Source organism: Paramormyrops kingsleyae, chromosome 3 (genome assembly GCF_048594095.1).
Source record: "Paramormyrops kingsleyae isolate MSU_618 chromosome 3, PKINGS_0.4, whole genome shotgun sequence".
Classification (NCBI taxonomy): Eukaryota; Metazoa; Chordata; class Actinopteri; order Osteoglossiformes; family Mormyridae; genus Paramormyrops; species Paramormyrops kingsleyae.
The window spans coordinates 25,410,189-25,430,907 of NC_132799.1; the positions used below are offsets into that span (position 1 = coordinate 25,410,189).

Here is a 20,719-nt window from a genome sequence, read left to right on the forward strand (position 1 = left end):
AACACTTTGTTGGAGCACCTTTTGATTTAATTACAGCATTCAGTCTTTTTAGGTAGTCTATCAGTATGTCACATCTTGATATTTGCCCACCCTTCCTTGCAAAAGCGCTCCACCACCATGCTTCACCGTGGGCGGGACGCCTGCACCACGTCTCAAATTTCTAGGTTCTTGATTTTCTGATAGTCTGCCAGAACTATACAATGCAAGGATAATGTCCAAGTGTCCAAAAAATCCCCAGGTCCTCCACCGACACAGCCAGCTTGAGGAGGCAACAGAATTCTTTATCCACAATGTTTTGAGGCTCCAGATCCTCAGGTACTTTGCTGACCTTACAACAGTAACAGGTTCCGTCCGTGAACGGTCTCACTCAATCAGGAAACCCTGAGGTCGGCACCATCACCCGCAAACAGACCCTTTCAAATTTATTCTTTGACTTTATTCATTAACTCAAAATGTACAAATCAGTCACCCAGAGCGTGCTGCTTGTAGGATCTTCTTAGTTGTGTTTGATTTGCACAAAGTATAATGCTTCATTTTCATATCAAAGAACATACTGATTTCATATTTGTGACACCTCTGGCATAACTTGATATAGGCCTTTTGCAAGAAACCAGTCCTGGTATAGTGCTCAGTTTCAGCCAATGAATTGATTTTAGGGTCTTAAATCTAAGTGGGGAGCTAATTAACAATGATACCATTTTCAGGTTGTTACTCTTAATATATACTTTGATTTTGAAATAATACTTATTGTGTGGAACAAGATTAGTATTCTTATTAGTTATCCTTAACCACTCAATGGCATTGGAAGGCTGATACTGGGGATTCTCCTTTTGGAAGGTACTGAATACAAATCTGAAACAATTCAGTTCTGAGGCACATTTTCTGAGGATGTGCCATTTTGGCTTCATAGCCAATTTAATCACAGTGTCTTTTTGAAGTCTGTCAGCTCATCCATGCCAACGTTGCCTCCACTGAGGACGAGCACGACCTTCTTCCCGGCCACGTCCGGGATCTTGCCGTTGGCGAGGGCGGCAAAGGAGGCGGCCCCAGAAGGCTCCACCACGAAGCCGGCCTGGTACAGATCAGCCACGGCGGCCATGATCTGCTCGTCGCTAACCAGCACGATTTCCTGCACAAACTGCCGACAGATTCTGTACGGCAAAGCACCTGAGACACATGAACAAACATTACTCAATGTAGGTCAATGTAACCAAATACTCAGTCATTGGTTCATTGCAATTAAAGAATGCTATAATAACAGAACACTCATGTTCTTGAAAATATGGCTACAATGTAAAAAAGAAACATCATATGGTACCTGCAAATGGTGGGGCTAGTCCAGAAGCAATGCTTTGAGTATCCATGGAAACAGGCTTCATCTCAATGAAGCTTCTGAACATGGTGCAGGCTGTCAGGTGACATAAACCCAGCAGTGCATCAGGCAATAATAAAGGTATAATCCTCGTGCCTGCAGAGTTTCCCATGTTCACCCTCATGCCCCCATTGGTCTGCAGGCTTCTGTTTCACCTGAAGTCTAACTTGGCTTAGTGTTTGATTATTCTGAATTCACTCTTATTAATTAAACACCTATAACATGAAAAAGGAGCATGCTTTTTCAGGTGTTTCAAAAGACCCCAAGACACATGGCATAAAAACAGAGCTGACAAGTGCTTTTCTGAAAAAGCAGAATGTATACAGATCAGAAAAAGACTTACTTCACTTGAGTTTTTAGGACTGAACAGCTAGACAATAACCTTAGAAACTTGCGGAAGATCATTCACCTCCCTCAGGCTCCACTCCGTAGATCAGGGTGTTGTTACAGCCCGAGAGCTTGATGGCAGCTGCCACACCAGCCAGCAGGCCTCCACCCCCACAGCAGACCACCACCACGTCCGGGTTTGGCATCTGCTCCAAGATCTCGAAGCCGAGGCTGCAAAGGCCACCAGCAATGGACGGGCATATTGAGGAACCACAGGTGTCCTGCAGATGTCGTTGATCTGCCCTTACAGTAAGATGTGTGGGGTGCGTATCTGTGCCCAGTGGTGGGCTGACACTGTGCATCCTTGGAGTGGTGCCAGGCCCCACGTAAGCCTTACAAGGACAAGCATTTCGAAGTGGGGTGAATGGTATAGTGCAGGAATGATGCCCCAAAAGATACCAACATATTGCCCTGGTATGGCAGGTTAACCCCGTCGCCTCACATCTCCAGTGTTGGGGCTGTGATCGTGTGTATGTGTACTTTGTATGTTCTCCCCGTGTTCACGCAAGTTTCCTCCTGCAGTAAATAAAATGCGTTTAGGTGCCCGTAGTGTGACAGTTTGCCCTGAGACAGACTGGCATCTTATCCTGGGTGTTCTCCATGCTCCCTACCGCACTCTGGTGGACAATCGGTTGAAAGATGATGGGTAATTGGATGTTCCAGATACTATATTTATACTATACTATACTATACTATACTATATTTGCTCTTCTTATTGGTCCATAAATTGTGGTAATATAAATATATAACACATCACAGAAATATAATATTTATGCATCCAGACTTTTTTTCGTAGGCTTTACCTTGAATGCCCGGCAATGAGGTCGATGTCATCAATTGAGTGCAGAAATGTCATCTTCTCTTGCAGGACACACCGGTTGACCACATCCAACAGATGTGACGATGGCACACGCTCAACCTCAGCTCCCAAACTCTGACGGGCATTACAATGAAGGACACAAATATAAAAGTGTACCTTAGGGCAGTGACTTCCGCACGCAGTTGGAAGGCTTACTTACTTCTATGAGTGTTGATCTGGAAGCGGGAGCTGTTTCAGGCATAACCACCTTGCCCTTACATCCGTAGTGTTTCAGGGCATAGGCGAATGCCTTCCCATAATTCCCAGCAGACATGGTTACCAGGGGAATTCCTGTAGGTTTTCTAGCAAACTGATTGGCGACTCCTCTTATTTTAAAAGAACCTGGAATTGACAAAAATATGCAACACAGTGCAGATAGGCTGACACTTCTGGAACAAGTACATTTTTTTTTTCAAGTATGTACCTCATCCAGTAAGAACTCTGCTACACACAAATTTCTGTCATTTACAGGTAATGAAACCATTTTCATCTGATGGTCAATATTGTCGGGGTGCGAATCATACAAACCAGTCCTTTGCAAATTTTCCATTTTCATATGAAAGTTGCACAAGGTGTTGAGGGGCAGTGTGGTCTGGTTCCCAGAAATCATCGGTGTGTTAATCACCCCCAGAGGACTAGACTTCACAGTGTCCCAGGCATCTTTGAGCACCTCCAGTGTGACGCCCTCTACAGGCGAACTTTCCATTGTTACTCTCACCAAATACGAAGTCTGTTATAAATAAGCGAGCAAGTCAGTAAGCAAATTACGTTACTAGAATATTAATTTAATATTTAGCAGTTTTTAATTGTGAAGCTTTAATAAAAAGTAGGTCACTGATTAGGCTCATCCACATAACTTTATAAATGCGTAAGAGCTATATATGATTATCAAGCAGACTACGAACCGTTTAAAAAAAACTGCACGGAATAACATCTGTTGAGATAGAAAGTTATTGTAAAGCTCGTCTAGGCGTATGACCTAGGTGTAACAGCACACAAAATAAGTACTTAACCATGCAACTACAAAAGCTCTTCCATAACGGTACCTCTGAAAGACATACTGTATAAGCGGCGAAGCATAAAGCAAAAGGAGTGTTACAACTAAAGCGGTCCCCAGGGAAACACACTCGGGAACGACTTGCTCCCTATATTGTTATCAGCGACATATAATTCTTGCGCGCAGTAAATAAAACATGGTGTTCTCTTTGAACGGGTTTAAGTAAGAGATGAGAGTCTTTATGACGTTGTTTAATTTATCTAGGTGAACTTAAGGTCTGTGAAACAAGTACAGCAAATATGGTTTACCTTTGTTTTATATTGTTCCGGAGGTGGCATGGTGATGCAGTGGTTAACACTATTGCCTCACATTTCTGGGACCTGGGTTCAAGTTTCTCCCATCTAGCTAGTGATCTCCCTTACCCTAATCTACACCACCTTCATGCTGTCACCTTCCAAACCACATGATACGTTTGTGTTTTATCAATATGGAAGATGAATGTTTGCACTTTACTCCCATCTAGTGGACAAACGTGTTTTACGTGGATTCTGGATGTATGTAATCACAGTTGTTTTATAATTAATGAAGGGTAATGCTAAAAGCTCTTTTGGGGATTTTAAGCAGCAACTTTCAAACTAAGACTCCATGTCCTTATCCACTATTCTGTCTCGGCTGGTTTAATACAGTTTCAGACATTCTCATGGTTATCTATGTAATATTTGCACATATTTTTAGAAGTCAGCGGCATTATGGCGTTTTGCCTTTTTCCAAATATGAAAAGTGACAACATCGCTATGGATTATGCACAGGATGACCAGTTAATCCATGTCAGGTGGGAGGCGTTTTGTTTTTTTCCATCTTATTTATATAGGCTGCAATTTAACATTAAAAGTGGAAAAAGTTCTGACATGATTTCTTAGTTCCTTTTTTACATCACAAAACCCTGCCATTTTATAAGGAGTATGTAGATTTTTATTTGCATGAACTCTGTATGTTATTTGGCAGATGTGACGCTATAATGAATCTTTCTTTTCCGTTGGTTACCAGCTCTTTGTTCATCTCTAGGTGTCGCTATTGAAAAAGATTTCGTCAAACCTGCAAAGACCCAATAAAACTTTGTTGTTGGAGTCAAAGTTTTTAATTTTATTGCAACCTTTTATTCTAGGGGATACAAGTAAAATGGCCTGTGTTATTCTGTCGGTATATTTGTAAATCTTTATAAATGCGAATCAAAAATGTTTTCACTTTAGACACTTTAGAACTTATTATATAGTCTTTGCGAGGTTTTTAGGAGACACAGGTGTCATTCGTTTTAAAAATGGCTTTAAATTCATTATATTCGACTGACATCGATGATATTGCGCATTGATTTCAATACCCTTGCATAACCGCAAGTATTTTTAATGTTTTAACACAGAACTCTAAGATTATATGTATTTATCCCGTGCAGTACTCGTTTGGAGTCGGAGGAAACTGCGAAAAGGGGTGGGGGCATAGCGCACCTCGACATACCATCTTAACAGCGTGCATGTGTATGACAGTAAGGACTCATCCCAGGAGATGAGCTTATATTGCTCCCGGAGGGGATCACGCCGCACTTTTATGCTAATACCTTCTGAAGGAGGGGAGCTGCGTAGCCATTTTGTAGTCATTTAAAACTTAACGTGGGATATAATGACGCCCCGGTCCGAGGCTGCAACGCCTAGGTGGTCTTCTTAACTTTGCAGACTTTCACATGGATTACAAAAGACAGCCGGAGTGCGAGGACGAAAAGGGCAAATGCCGTTTTCGGGGGTTCTTGTGAAATTATGTGGATGATCTGAGTTTTTGAGATTATGGAGCTGACAATAAAGTGGATCTGGGGGTACTTTCTGCTCCAAGTCCCGATGCTGGTATCTTTACATTCACAGGCTTTATCTCCCGGAGCCGCTTGGGCAAATACATCTGTTGGTCCCGGCTGGATTTCTGAAACCGACAGAACTATAACGCCTAAGTTTGTGTGGAGTTTATTAGAGATCGAGGGGCGACACGCAGTCTTGGCGCTGCCCCGTAAGGTGCGCTGCGCACCTCTGCACTGGAACCCAGCGCCGTTGTTTTCCAGGATCAAAAAACCGGAAAAATTCACTTTAACGCATTTTCTTCCGTTTCTGCATGGACAGGACTGCTTCATCAAATATAAAAGAAAGAGCAGAGCAGGCAAGCCCGTTACGTACATTAATTACTTTTCCAGGATAGAGGCAAATTCCTTCTTTACTGCAGGTAAGTTGACGTTAAATGTCAAGGACCTTTCATTTGTTCTGTTTGGAAATTTACACCTGTACAATTTGTCCTGCACGGGAACAAGCTTGCAGGTGTTTTTGAGTAACGGGAGCGTAACGACGGAGTGGGAGCAGGAGCGCAGTCGCCAAGCGGTTGAAGGCGCTGAGGCGTCTTTGCTTTGCATGCTGCCGACCTGGCAAGAGGACGCCGCGTCCGTGCGTGTCAAGCTTAGGTTTATGACAACACGCACAGACGGAGCACAATCGGAGGGCAACCATACAGACAAAAGACGGAGGAGGAACGTTAACACCGCTCCTCAATTTCAGCTGCCGAACTATCAGGTGTCGGTGGCTGAGAACGAACCGGCTGGGACCCGAGTTTTCACCCTCAAAGCCGTCGATTTAGATGATGGAGAAGCTGGGAGAATTGAATACAGCATTGAGGCTCTCTTCGATAGCAGATCCAATGATTATTTTCAAATCGAATCACAAACTGGAAGCATCACAACCATGCAGCCTTTGGACAGGGAGATCAAAGACACTCACGTCTTTAAAGTCACAGCAACTGATCATGGGATCCCTCAGAGGTTGGGAACAACCTATCTTACTGTCACTGTGAAGGACACCAATGACCACGAGCCAGTGTTCGAACAGACGGAATACAAAGTCAGTATTCGGGAAAATGTGGAGGTCGGCTATGAGGTGTTGACCATCAGAGCTACAGATGGGGACGCGCCGTCGAATGCTAATATGATATATAAGATATTGAATGGAGATGGCGTGAACTCAGACTTCGAAATTGACTCTTGGAAAGGATTAGTTAAGATCAAGGTTCGGCCAGACCGAGAAACAATATCCCAGTACCAGCTGATGGTGGAAGCCAACGACCAGGGCAAAGACCCTGGACCCCACAGCGCGACAGCCACAGTGTACATCACAGTGGAAGATGAGAATGACAACTACCCCCAGTTCAGTAAGAAGCGGTACATTGTTCAGGTGCCAGAAAACATCGCGGTCAACACCGAAGTTGTCCAGGTGGACGCCACAGACAAGGATGAGGGTAACAATGGCAAGGTGACATATAGCATCATCAGTGGAAATGTGCGGGGCCAGTTTTACATCCACTCGCCCACGGGCATCATCGACGTCATAAACCCACTGGATTATGAGACGATCAGGGAGTACAACTTGCGGATTAAGGCACAGGATGGTGGCCGTCCACCTCTGATTAACAGCACTGGAATCGTGGTTGTGCAAGTGGTAGATGTGAATGACAACATCCCCATGTTTGTCAGCACGCCATTCCAAGCCACTGTGCTGGAAAACGTGGCCGTTGGATACTCTGTGATTCACATCCAGGCTATAGATGCAGATTCCGGAGACAACGCCCGCTTGGAATACCGGCTGCTCGACACCACCCCGGGCTTCCCCTTCGCCGTTAGTAACAGCACTGGGTGGATCACAGTCAGTATGGAGCTAGACAGGGAGACCAAAGAATTTTACACCTTTGGAGTTGAAGCACAGGATCATGGGATCCCTGTGATGTCATCATCAGCCACTGTCAGCATTACTGTGCTAGATGTGAATGACAATGTCCCCACCTTCACTGAGAAGCTGTACTCTCTGAAAATCAATGAGGATGCTGTGGTGGGGACAAGTGTGCTCACTGTCACAGCTGTGGACCGGGACATAAACAGTGTGGTGACATACCAGATTGCCAGTGGAAACACGCGCAACCGCTTTGCTATCGCCAGCCAGAGCGGAGGTGGCATCATTACCCTGGCATTGCCACTGGACTACAAGCAAGAACGGCAGTATGTGCTGTCAGTCACCGCCTCAGATGGCACCCGCTACGACACTGCTCAGGTCTGCATTAACGTCACTGATGCCAACACCCACCGGCCTGTATTCCAGAGTACCAACTACCAGGTTCTGGTCAGTGAAGATAAGCCTGTAGGCTCCACAGTGGTAGTCATCAGTGCCACGGATGAAGACACGGGTGAGAATGCTCGCATTACCTATATTATGGAGGACAATGTGCCTCAGTTTAAGATTGACCCAGACACAGGGGCCATCACAACTCAGATGGAGATTGACTATGAGAACCAGGCCTCCTACACACTGGTTATTGCTGCCCATGACAATGGAATCCCTCAGAAGTCTGACACCACCTATGTGGAGATCATCGTTATTGACGCCAATGACAACGCTCCTCAGTTTCTCCGGGACATGTACCAGGGCATGGTGTTTGAAGATGTTCCAGTTTACACCAGCGTGCTGCAGATTTCAGCTTCAGACAGGGACGCTGGATCCAATGGGAGACTGAGTTACACCTTCCAAGGTGGGGATGATGGGGACGGTGATTTTGTCATTGAGCAGTATTCTGGAATCATCAGAACAGCCAGGAAGTTGGACAGAGAAAATGTACCTGTGTACAGCCTGAAGGCCTATGCTGTAGATAAGGGTATTCTTCCACTGAAAGCAGTGGTGGACATCCAGGTGTCTGTGCTGGACATAAATGACAATGCTCCGGTGTTTGAAAAGGATAGGCTAGATATCTTTGTGGAGGAAAACAGTCCCATGGGCTCCATTGTAGCACGGATCACCGCTACAGATCCAGATGAGGGTACCAATGCTCAAATTCTGTATCAGATTGTGGAGGGGAATGTTCCAGAAGTTTTCCAGCTGGATATTTTTACAGGAGACCTGATGACATTGGTAGACCTAGACTATGAGTCCAAAACGGAGTATGTGATAGTTGTCCAGGCCACATCAGCTCCTCTGGTCAGCCGCACCACTGTATATATAAAACTTGTGGATGTAAATGACAATGACCCAGTCCTGCAGGACTTTGAGATCATCTTTAACAACTATGTCACCAACAAGTCCAACAGCTTCCCACCTGGGGTGATCGGGAAGGTACCTGCTCGTGACCCTGATGTGTCCGACAAACTCCACTACAGTTTTGTGGAGGGGAATGAGCTGAGTCTTCTCCTCCTGGACCAGGACACTGGAGACCTGAAGCTCAGCAGGGCTCTGAACAACAACCGACCCTTGGAAGCAGTCATGAAAATGTCAGTCACAGGTAAAGATCCAACTTATTGCTTTCAATTTTATGGCTATTTTTTCTTATTACAACTTAGATCTAAGTATCCCGTGAGTAAAGTTCATCTTCTTTCTTCCAGAGTTTATTCTCTCTGCTCCAGGGTGAAGCAGAGTCTGGTTGTGTTGCCTTTCAGCTGCTTGGTTGTGGAATTGCATTCTGCTGTTGGGTCACGACAGGCGTGAGCATTTAATGAGGGCGGCCAGCCAATCCATGTCAGGAGCGACACTTTGAGCTGCTTCAGGTTTTATAAACTACTTTAAAACTGAAAGGCTCCAGTGATTGGCTAAATAGTTCAGTTCTTCTTGTGCTTTGATTGGTTTGTTTTCTTGATTGAAAGATGCATCCATCTGTTTCACATTAACATTAGTGACACATGCATGATTATAGGAGACATTTTAATTGAAATGTAGTTTACAAATCCTATCCTAGCTGAAAGTGTCCTCCCAGACATGAATAATCTGGTCACCCTAATTTAATTGTTTCCTGTTCAACTGCACACTGCTAAGATGACACTGGATTTGCCTGCTGTGGCTTCTGTAACTGTGGAGGGACTGTCTTGATATAGCAACATACTTTATAGGTCTGATAAAGGCAATATTAAATCTTATTGTTGTCACTGTTGTGACAAAAGTGCTGTGCTCATGGCATCAGAATTCCGGCAGTCAAAGTTAAGGGATGACGTTTATATGACAGAAGCTTCTGTTTAGCTGTTATCCGTGGAAATTTAATGACCAGAATTGTACTTAACAACCCAGAAATCTGACAGTACTCTTGCTTCCTGATGTATGACTATGCACGTGACAAATAAAGAATCTTGAATCTTGATCTTCATGGTCATCATCCACTGAAGTGAATCCACAGTCTGGCCAGACAAATGCATGCATCACTTCTGATGGAAATTCTGAATAGAATTCCTTGACATGCACCTTGACGTCACTGTGGGCTTATTTAGCTTTTTGTTTGTTGCAGTTTTTCCATGCATTTGGATGTTTAGTTCTAAGCCCATTTCAAAGGAAGGTTTTGCAGATGCCCTCTGGATGTTTGGCATGAAGGCCCTGTTGTCTCTGCTATTAACTGGCACAGCAACCGGGCACCACAGTGTCACTGGGGCACTTGTGGTGATCTCAGCCTCCCCTGAAAAAACCCTGTATTCCTTAGAATAGCACACCCTTGTATGGCTAAACACTGACAGCATGCCCACCCCCTGGGAGTTTATGTGAGGGCAGAAAGGGAGTGAAGACTGAAGAGAGTAAAGCTGTCCTGAAAGGCTGTTCAATTGTTTGATTGTCTTAGCGAGAAGCTACTCTCAGAAAACAGAATCACTTTTTTTCTTTAGTGTTGGCCATATTGGTTGTGGACCTGGACCGCAGCACTGTGTCCCTCAAACTCTTACAACTTAATGATAAGATAAGGGTTAAGTGTCACAAGGACTGTTCAGGCTAAATGATCCTTTCCAGCGTGTGTGATGCTCTTACTAGTGAAAGCTGCAGGTATTCCACCCCCTCCCTCTTGTATCCGTCAGATCACTTTTACTGAGAAGTAAGAAGAAGTGGGACTTTTCTCAAGCCTCTTTCAGGGTTAGCATCCATATATACAGTGGCAGTTTCAGCTGCATCACTTGACGTGCGTGATGTTATTTCACTATGAGTCTTGGAGTGTTTGAGTTGCCCATGGAGTTTGGAAAACAGCTGTCGTGTTTACATGTTGTCCTGTTAATATTTTTAGCCCATAAAGGAATGAAGTCATGCACCAAATTCATAAGCTTTTTGGTTGACATGGTCCAGCTTGATGCAGATCTCACTGGAAAGTCTTTGTCAGTGGCACTAAAACAAACCTCACTTGTTTGTTTGTGTCATTTTGGCTTTATTTGCTACCCTGAACTTTAATCGGTTTGTAAATATGCAAAGTCACATCAGTGTATTTAGAACTTGCACCGTTCCTATTCAAGATGTGTAAGTGCTTCAGATGTAGATGCAAAGTGCAGCTTTTGTGTACAGTGACCAGATGGGACAACACAGCCTTTACTACAGTAGCTCTAAGAAACATCCCCCTGCAGTTTGAAGCACTGTCAGTTTCTTCCTGAGCCTCCCACATGTCAGCTTGTCTCCGACAGGCCAGACTGGCAGCCCAGACTTTCTTCCTGTGTGAAATGAGAGGGAAAGGAATCCCATTCATGTTCGATCTTGCAGAGACTTTCCCTTTGTTAAGAGACAGGAGAAGATGGTGTTAATCACTCTTCAAGGAGGGGAGGATTCGGAAAGCAGAGCCCTCTATGAGCTGTTGCATTTTCTGCTTGTCTTTCAGATGTTCAGAGATTATACTGTGAAGGCATGTGCTGTCAACATGAGGCTGAAAGAACTTGATTTTTTTAAGCTTGTAAACTTCTATCCTAAGCGAATGTGCCTTTATATAGTATCAGTGTGAATGAATGGCCATGGTGAGCAGAGCAGGTCACTAAGCGAATGTGCCTTTATATAGTATCAGTGTGAATGAATGGCCATGGTGAGCAGAGCAGGTCACTAAGCGAATGTGCCTTTATATAGTATCAGTGTGAATGAATGGCCATGGTGAGCAGAGCAGGTCACTAAGCGAATGTGCCTTTATATAGTATCAGTGTGAATGAATGGCCATGGTGAGCAGAGCAGGTCACTAAGCGAATGTGCCTTTATATAGTATCAGTGTGAATGAATGGCCATGGTGAGCAGAGCAGGTCACTAAGCGAATGTGCCTTTATATAGTATCAGTGTGAATGAATGGCCATGGTGAGCAGAGCAGGTCACTAAGCGAATGTGCCTTTATATAGTATCAGTGTGAATGAATGGCCATGGTGAGCAGAGCAGGTCACTAAGCGAATGTGCCTTTATATAGTATCAGTGTGAATGAATGGCCATGGTGAGCAGAGCAGGTCACTAAGCGAGTGTGCCTTTATATAGTATCAGTGTGAATGAATGGCCATGGTGAGCAGAGCAGGTCACTAAGCGAATGTGCCTTTATATAGTATCAGTGTGAATGAATGGCCATGGTGAGCAGAGCAGGTCACTAAGTGAATGTGCCTTTGATATAGTATCAGTGTGAATGAATGGCCATGGTGAGCAGAGCAGGTCACTAAGTGAATGTGCCTCTGATATAGTTTGAATGCTGCTCTCGGCTGCTGTATAGCTAACCCTGCACTGACCCCCTAAGCTTGGCCTCACCTCGATATGTGTATATATCTTAAAAAGAAGCCAAGATAAAGTGACACATTCCAGTGAACCTGTTCTCTACTTGTACAGGTGCCAGATGAAGCTTTATTTCCAAGTGGTCATGCGGCCTTCCCTCTCTGCACACTAATACTCAGGCAGCCGCTGGCCCCAGCACTCCTTGCTGAGAGCGTCGCTGGGCAGGTTCAGGAAACCCCGTTACCATTATTTGCATGTCAGAGATTAAATGAAAGCTGATCTGCAAGTTCACATCACAAGCGTTGTTCAGATCTGTTGGCGTTGGTGATGCCTCACTGCTGCACGTGATGGTTGGTGTGGGGCCCCTGAAGGGGTTTGTACCCTGCCTGGAATTACACAATCAAGGCAAAAATAGCAAGTGGGATTATCTGTTGAGCTCCATCATTTTCTGACACAAATGAGCTAACAGGGGAAGGCTAAGCTACTTGGATGATGTGGGCCACCAACATTATGATGTTCTTGGGTATCTACTGATATCATAGTCTACCAGGTGCATGCATACAACGTAACTTTGAAATAGACTCGTGACATTGTACATTGCCCAAGGATACAGTGGCAGAGAGACAGCAATGATTGGTTTAATTTGGCTCCTTGTATTTAATGCTACCTGGGAGCTGTAGTGGGCGGGGTTTAATCCTTCAGCACACAATGCCCCAGAACCTGCAGGAGAGCAGCTCCTTGGGTTGCGTAAAAACTCAGTTTGCACAATGACGGATCCAGGGCTTTGGTATTGCTGTCACGGGCACAGAAAGTGCCTTTGTGAGGATTTCAGGACAGAAAAGATGGCCGATTTCGCCAGCAGCAGAAAAAGGTATGGGTGTCCAGCCATTACGAGGGAGAAGAGGAATGTGAAGGGAGGAGCACTTGAAAAGGCGGTCTTAGCTAGTCAGCGATGCTGCTGTCACGGTGACTGGCTCTTGTATCCCCTCTTCTCATATTCACACCGAAAGGCCCGCAAGGCTGACAGGCCCGTAACGCGATACCGGCATTGTTTGGCAACGCGCTATCATTACGAAGAGTGCTTGCATGCAGGTTGTGAAAAAGCGATGTGGTTGTGATGAGCATTGAACCTCAAGCTGGATTCCCTCATGAATTTGATGAGCAGACCTTAGATCAGCCTTTAGCAGGGAAGGCTGCTTGTCAAGCAATGGGTCATACAATGGAAAAGACCTTCAGTAAATGTTTGGGTAATTCTACATTCACTTTTACCACATGGCCACAGCCGGCCATCTGCTCTTTCCCTCCCCAGGGTGGTTTTCCCTCTTTTTTGGGGGGGGGGGGGGGGGGGTCGTTTAGAGGGGTCATCCGTAGCATCTTTCTGGGCTGCTGAGGGATGCACCAAGCAATAGATCGGCCTCATTCTGAAAGTGACTTTGGCAGGATAGGATTGAGGTGAGGGAGTCCATGCCTGAGTGGTCAGACAATGATTATAAGCTCAGTCCAAGCCTCCATCTGCAGCATGTGACTCTGCTGCCGTCTTCTTAGCCACATTAGCACCTGTGGGTTTGTAACAAGTCACAGTGTGCAGTGGAAGAGCAGCAGTGAGGGGGCACTTTGCACTGCTCACTCGTGTTTTATAGAATGGGCAGTTTGCACACAATTAGCAACTTGACATCTAAGATGTTGTTTGAACTGAAACTTTGGCAACCCCTCCCCCCCAACACACACACGCACACACAGATATTTGTGGTTGTTTTGTATAAATTATGTGGGATTTTTGGGTGAAATCATATCTTAAGTTATATTCTGTATTGACTACTCATCAATTAAATATTTTGCATAATTCATTTATATATTCTGTGTAACTGTAAAGTTTTTGCCAGCATTTATTTAATAAAAACATCCATGATGATGAACCTTGTGTTCTAAACACAAAATCGGGAGATGGTTAGATATTGTTAGCCTAAATAAACCCAGTTGCTTATAAAGTTGTTGTTGAAACTTGATTGCAGGCCATCAATCATGTCCATGATCCACTGGTCCTTTGGGAAGTTGGACGGATCCCTGCCATGTTCAACTGCCTACGTGTTGCTCAGTGGGCTAAGCCTCTGTGCCCGTCATCAGAAGGTTGCCAGTTCAAGCCTAGTTTTGGCAGAATAGCCACATCTTTGGGCCCTTGAGCTCGGCCCTTAACCCCCAGCTCCCTGGGCACCGCTGCCGGTGGCTGCCCTTCACTGCCAGGCTTCCTCTCACCTACATGTGTGTCCTGCAGGAAAACATGGAATTTCCCAGCAGGGATCAATAAATTGTCATTATTATAATTTAAGCAATCATTTGTTGCAGCATGTTTTGCCACGCAGTCTGTCTGAGGGGGCGTGTTCCTCCGGAAACGTGACGTCAGTGCACATCCTCTGTTGGTAAAATAGATGGTTGTCCCTTCATTTGTGTCCTGTAGCATTTGTAGATGGTGTAGCTGTATTTTATGCAGTATATATACAGCACGCTGTCCCCGTAGCTGTCCAGTTCTGTCACCTAGCGTCTGGGAGGGCCACCAATGGCCGTTTACTCTATTCTGCAGTTACGGCTTCCAGTCTGAGGATCACACAGTGTCCCGTGACCCATGGAGGGGGTCTTGGATTCTCCATCCATCCATCGCAGAGGGAATTCTGAACTAGGAGGTTTTCATTGGATCTCCAGTGCGTTTAGTAGGCGTCCTCAGAGCTTAAATCTTAGGGCTACACCTGCAAGTCCTTAATCACTGGGCCACTCGGTTCTATATCAGAATTTCCATGGCAGATTTTGTTCCCGGTTGATAATGGGTTCAGTACCACGTTGGGCCTTTCCTCATCAGACTCCTTAGATCCTCAGGCATTCACATTGTCTGATTCCCTCCCAGTGAGCACCACCCTGTTGATCAGGCAGCCAGATAATTAATATGTATTTGATGTCTGAGAGTGGCTATGAAGACAACTAGTATTTGCATTTAAGAGAGTAATTTGTATTACTTGGATTTTTTAACACATTCGTTGGCCAGACTATCAGTTGAAATACCTGTATCTGTTTGACTGTCGTCTTTCCTTTGGATATGGTTCCATCTGTATGCTCCTACTCATGAGGTGTTCTGGGTCCCCCGATATCCCACAACCCGCTATCGAGTGACGGGAGGGGGAGGGGGGGTGTTAATATCCCTGTTTTGCCACTGTGCAGCTAAGTGCCCCTGGAGTGTATCCTGTTCGGGGGCCCGACTGGGGGGAAGGAGCCAGAGAGCTGATACAAATGGACTGTCAGAAGCCGCACTCAAACACAGACCCGTAACCCGATCCGTGGTCCACCAAGAGGCGGGGCTAAGGGCAGCTGGCGGAGAGAAGGCCGGCCCCCAGGGGCACACGCCTGTTCACTTATCCCCTGGTGATCTGGCGAACCAGCCCCGGGGAAAGAGGAAACTACCATTCTTCTCATGTGTCTTGCAACCATAAAGCATCGTTCATTCAGTCATACTGATAAGCTCTATGGATAATATCTGTTGGTATCTTCATACTGGTTGCAGATCTTTCTGCGCATGTGACTGAACGGCATAGTGGGTCCTGCTACCTCTCTGGGCGCGTCCTCCCTCTGTGCCGTGTTCTATGCCGCTGCCATGGTTACCCACTGGTTACTGGTAAACAGGGAGCTCAGTTACTATTGGCTTCTTTTAATAAAAAGGAAAGTGTCGTCAGGGAAACAGGACAACTGTAAAATAGGAGCATTTCTTTTCAACAGGCTTACAAATGCTGGATGTGAATGGCCAGACAGCTTATAAGGGTTTTATTTCAGGGGGGGGGGCACCTAGTGCTACTGCAGTGTTGAACTTCAGAAATGTGAACTAATTCAGTAGAAGGAGAAATCTCTCTGTCTCCTTACAGAAAGTGCTTTGACGCCGTCACTGACCAGCACGTTTTTTAGGAGACACACCAACTGTTTCATTTCACTGTTTCCTAAAGCCCTTTCACTCAGGACCGAAATCCAGGGGAAGACATGCTCACCTCCTCCCACAGTCCCCATTTCATCACCCGTACCTTCCTGCTATTATTTTGTCTAAGTCACATGTGTCCTGACCCATGTCAACACTCATTTTCATTCAAATGCATTGAAAAACAGAAAGCTGATGGTGAATTTGTTTTGTGCCAAGGCCTGAATTCTTTTCTGAGGGCTTATTTTTTACCACCTGTAGGCTGGTGTTCAAGGTTCAGGAAGGATCGCGGTGCACAGTAGCGGGGAGCTTGTGATGATCTCATAGTGCTGCCCAGTGATGCGAGGGACATTCCCGCTGGTGGCGGTAGAAAGCCTTGGTTTCTCAGCTGCAGTTACACCCCCTTTCAGGCATGGAGGGTTTCATTGGTAGAATCACGCCTTAATGATCAACAATAGGTTAATCTGCCTTTTATGCTCGTTTATGGCAGTGTTCCATTCCCCCCAAAAAAACACCAAAGATGGAATGTGACTCACACATTGCTGCTTTACCTGAGAGCTGCAGAGCCAGTCGGACAGGGGCAGATAGACATTTTACGACTGAGCTGTAAATGGAGAATGCTAAATGCTGCTGTAAATGCCAAGTACTGATCAGTATCGCCTGGGGTGAGTCTCATTAGCAGACTAGGTCTTACTGAAACTTAAAATCGGACATTTCTAACAGACATTGCAGACATTTTTACAGCGTTTCTGTACTCAAATGCCTTTGCAGATGGCTGAGTAGAAGCAAGTTTTGTGATGGAGGTAAATTGTATCTGATAGTAATATTCTTGTAGCCTTGGGTGATTAGCTTGGCATTTTATAGGCTAACGACTCCCTCCGATGCAGCTTGTGTTGCTCCTGCCCACCCCCCCCGACCGGTAATTTTGGCCACGTCCAGACTTCCATGTCACACTGTATAATCAAACATCTGGAACAATAAATCAAGCCTTAAAAGTCGGCATGCTTGCATAGTGAGGGAAGATCCACCCCTGTATCATTCCTGCAGTGTCCCCCACCCCCCACCATGCTTTGAACCCCTAAATGAATCATTACCAGGTGCTCGCTTATGTCAGCGTAGATGTTTGTAAATCAGTACCAGAGTTGGAGGTTTGAGATGTTTGGTCTTAGATGCCATTGACCAGCATGTGCATTTGCAGATTAATCTCAGAGATCGTTACTCATGCAGAAAACCAATGGATGCAGCCAAGGCAACCAAATCCATATTCGATGGAAGTGCTTGTTGAAATAGACTGACAGGCTGCCAGCGTAACTGCGTACTGTGACTCAGTAAAAAGGAAACAGATTCTATAAATATGTCCTGAAACGAGGTCCAGCTCTACCAACGAGAAGGAGGTGGGGTGGTACAGACCCTCTTAGGTGACAGAGCTACTCAGTGACTTGGTCACCTGGCCGATAATCTGTGATTAAGGTCGTGGGGGCGGGTATGGAGCAGGACAAAGGGGAGCCCTGTTGTCTTCTGAGACAGAGCCAGACCCCCGTCAGGGTAGGAGCGATGGGGGCGTTGACAAAGGGCCACATTCAGCTCATTCCTCAGTTATGAAAATCTCAGGATCTGCCCAACGCTCCCATGTGTAAGTGAGGTAAACAACAGGAATAGAGAGATGGCTGAGAATTGTTGTGAGAGCTATACAAACGGAAGGCTGAGGCTCAAAGTTTACCAATAATAATAATTAGATGTGCATGATACACTGGTTAACATATCACGCATACAACATTAACATATCACTCATACAACATTAACATATCACGCATACAACATTAACATATCACTCATACAACATTAACATATCACTCATACAACATTAACATATCACTCATACAACATTAACATATCACTCATACAACATTAACGTATCACTCATACAACAGCATCGATCTGATGTGCTGATCTTGGTTGATATTGCCAGTCAATATTTAGACTTTAGTAAATCTTTAAAGTTACTGTAGCAGCACCAGAGTTAAGACATATCTACTAAAAGAATGCAGATTCTCACATCGAACAATTTAATAATTATTAACAGGCAGTCATTGTACCACATGCGATAAGACTGAATGAGGAAAAAGGTCATTACCTGGGCAAAAACAGGGGCAATTTAGATTGGGCACACATGCATACATTTCTGGCCTGGCTTTCCACAAACCTGAAATGGAAGATGTTCCCTCTAACATTTATGGACCCAACTGGTCACACCCATCCTGCACTAAGAATAAATTGTTTTCATGTCGTCAAACCAGCAACTTGCATATCCGTATTTTTTATGATCAAAGCAGAACATTTGACCTTAATTACCGTAAATGGTCAGTTGTTATTTATGACTTATAATTGCATGTTTATGTTCCAGGTCTTAAGTAGAAATAGACTGAACTTCTGGGATATAGTAGGTCTGTGATTCACTTTTCCTGTCTTGAATGGCGGGGTGATAAATTCTTAATTTGTGCTATTTATTTTTACAGGACTGCCAACTCTCACGCATCTGGCGTGTCACTCATGATTCCAGGCTCTCACGCAAGAAATCTTACGGCAAATCTATATCATTCTATTATAACCCTAAATTTAGCCACATCAAAAGCGTTTGCAAGTTTGCAAACGCTACAGACTATTTTCAAGGTAATAAAACTCTTATATACATGCAATTGTGTGCGCAGACTTGTCTCGAATTGAAAATCTCACTCCAGCCAGTTGGCAGCCCTGTAATTATTTCACATTAGGCGTTTCTTCATGCACGTCATGCGCGTTTGTTTGGGTTTCATCTCTGAAGAGTTGAGTTACAGTTCAAGTTTAAAGCAAGTGTTGCAATTAATGAAGGTTATGTCCTATTTCATAAAGGAGCAAGTTTGATGAGCTGCATGATCGACTAAATATTGTTGCTATGTCTGCCATCCTGTTTTGGTTGGATTGGGTATCTTACACCTGTCTTTGTGGGGTCTGTTTGGGTTTCCAGTTCACACCTGTCAGTCACGGGCACTGTCAGATTCTCACTATTTCCTCTTTATTTATCTGCTCTCATTGGCTCTCCAACCAATCTAAAAAGTAGATAAAGAAAAGTCAGCTGTAAAATGTGTTTCATAAGAGGGCTAAAATTAAATAACACAGATTTCCTCCCTTGGGGAGGGGCTTGTCTCTGTCTTCCACAGAAGTATGCCTGAAATTAAATTCTGCAGTGACCAGCTGCTCAGTCTTTAGCCACATGCTAGTGGGGAACCTGATCCCGTCCGACGCAGAAGGGGAAGTGTGTGAGCACGGTGTTGCACTTCATGCCTTTTTTTATCGCTGCTGTTTGGATTGTCCTTCCCCTCTCTTCCTAGTATATCAAAAGAGAGAAAACTGAGGTCACAAAGACGCACTGCTTCGCAGTTAATGGGAAGTGTAGGGCCATAACTCAGTTAGTTCCTGTGGCTAAAATGAAGTGCAAAGTTAACCAATAAGTGAATTTCACCAGGGAAAAATCAAATGGGATTTAGCCTTGACTGAAGCACCTTTTCATGTGGTGGCTGTTTCAGTAATACGCCTCATTTATATGGTTGTGGAATCTGTTTTTGTTTTTCTTTGTTATGCAGTTCTGTGAATCTTTATTGCAGATCAGTGAGGCAGTTAATCCTTGGGAAAGAAAAACACTGAGGATCAAGACCAGTCATTTCCCACTCACTTAATTTATTGGGTGTTGAAATGCAATGCAAACCTTTTTTAAAAACCTTTTTAGCACTTGTGTGTGAGATCTATCAAGAATAGATCTTGCCAAGGCTGGTGAACATTCTGCTCCCATCGATGGTGAAAATTTGTGCTGCAATGCAGCAGCACAACTGGAAGTGACGGTGAGTTTCACCAACTAGCTTCAAGGATGATCCAACATGCTAAATCACCTAAAACAGTGAAAACAGGGTCTGTCTGTGCCGCACACACGGGCGCGACAGGCAGTCACTGACTCTCACCGACAGCCCAATAGTTTCAAGCGGCTTCCGACGCCTTAAAATTGGTTTGGTGCGCGCCAGGCTTCAGAGGGCCTGTACTCTTTGTGGCATAGCATAGTGTGTTCTTGGGGTAAATGTCATCCAGAGTGCCAAAAAGCATATAATTGGGTTTATTGTATCTTAATTGCATTTGGAAGCTGGATAACAAATGTTGGCAAATGCCACAAAGCTTCAGGTTTCTGCTTCTTTCTGGGTTACAGGGAGCCTGCGGGAGTCTGATGACAGATAAGTGGTGGGCAGATATCGCAGACACCAAGCCTGGAGTTTCCCGGTGCACGGCGGTCTTTCTGCTGTAAAAGATCTATAGTACAGCTCGCCAACGCCCTGTTTGTAAGTTAGGACAGCCTAATACTGATTTATTTTTGTCTAATATTACTGATAGAGACTGATACTGATAACCAGCTAACCTCCACACGTCTGTAGTGAGACTGATGTTTTTGACGTTACGTCTTAAGATGTCATGAATGTGTGCCTCAGCCGCGCCATGTAACGCAGGCGTCGGCGAAGCAGCGCCAACTTGGGAGACTTTAGCCAGGCTGAATGAGCCAGCGAGATCCTTCATCCTCTGCTATGGAAAATGGCTGATTTTCCAATGCAACATC

At 44.8% G+C, this 20,719-nt stretch overlaps 2 protein-coding genes across 9 annotated transcripts in view; one reads left to right on the top strand and one right to left on the bottom strand.

Moving 5' to 3' along the window:
* Positions 1–414: 414 nt before the first annotated feature.
* Positions 415–4,069, bottom strand: srr (serine racemase). 5 transcript variants are annotated; one of them, XM_023800146.2, is made up of 7 exons: positions 3,924–4,069; positions 3,147–3,348; positions 2,779–2,960; positions 2,563–2,693; positions 1,782–1,930; positions 1,319–1,408; positions 415–1,167 (listed from the first exon to the last, which is right to left on the bottom strand). In XM_023800146.2, exons 1-7 carry the CDS (start codon positions 3,951–3,953, stop codon positions 920–922), a joined length of 1,032 nt encoding a protein of 343 aa, XP_023655914.2. In that variant the 5' UTR covers positions 3,954–4,069; the 3' UTR covers positions 415–919. The 5 variants fall into 5 exon arrangements, with proteins under 5 accessions (XP_023655914.2, XP_023655916.2, XP_023655915.2 ...); XM_023800148.2 differs by lacking the exon at positions 3,924–4,069 and adding an exon at positions 3,665–3,719; XM_023800147.2 differs by lacking the exon at positions 3,924–4,069 and adding an exon at positions 3,524–3,709.
* A 1,007-nt stretch (positions 4,070–5,076) lies between these two features.
* LOC111837797 (cadherin EGF LAG seven-pass G-type receptor 1-like) overlaps positions 5,077–20,719 on the top strand; it is a 56,590-nt gene continuing 40,947 nt past the window's right edge. For 2 of the 4 annotated variants that reach the window (XM_072709948.1, XM_072709950.1), the window contains exon 1: positions 5,077–8,958. In XM_072709948.1, coding sequence (XP_072566049.1) covers positions 5,451–8,958 — 3,508 coding nt within the window. In that variant the 5' untranslated portion in view covers positions 5,077–5,450. The remainder of the gene's footprint in view (positions 8,959–20,719) is intronic. The other 2 variants (XM_072709947.1, XM_072709949.1) reach the window with 1 other exon arrangement.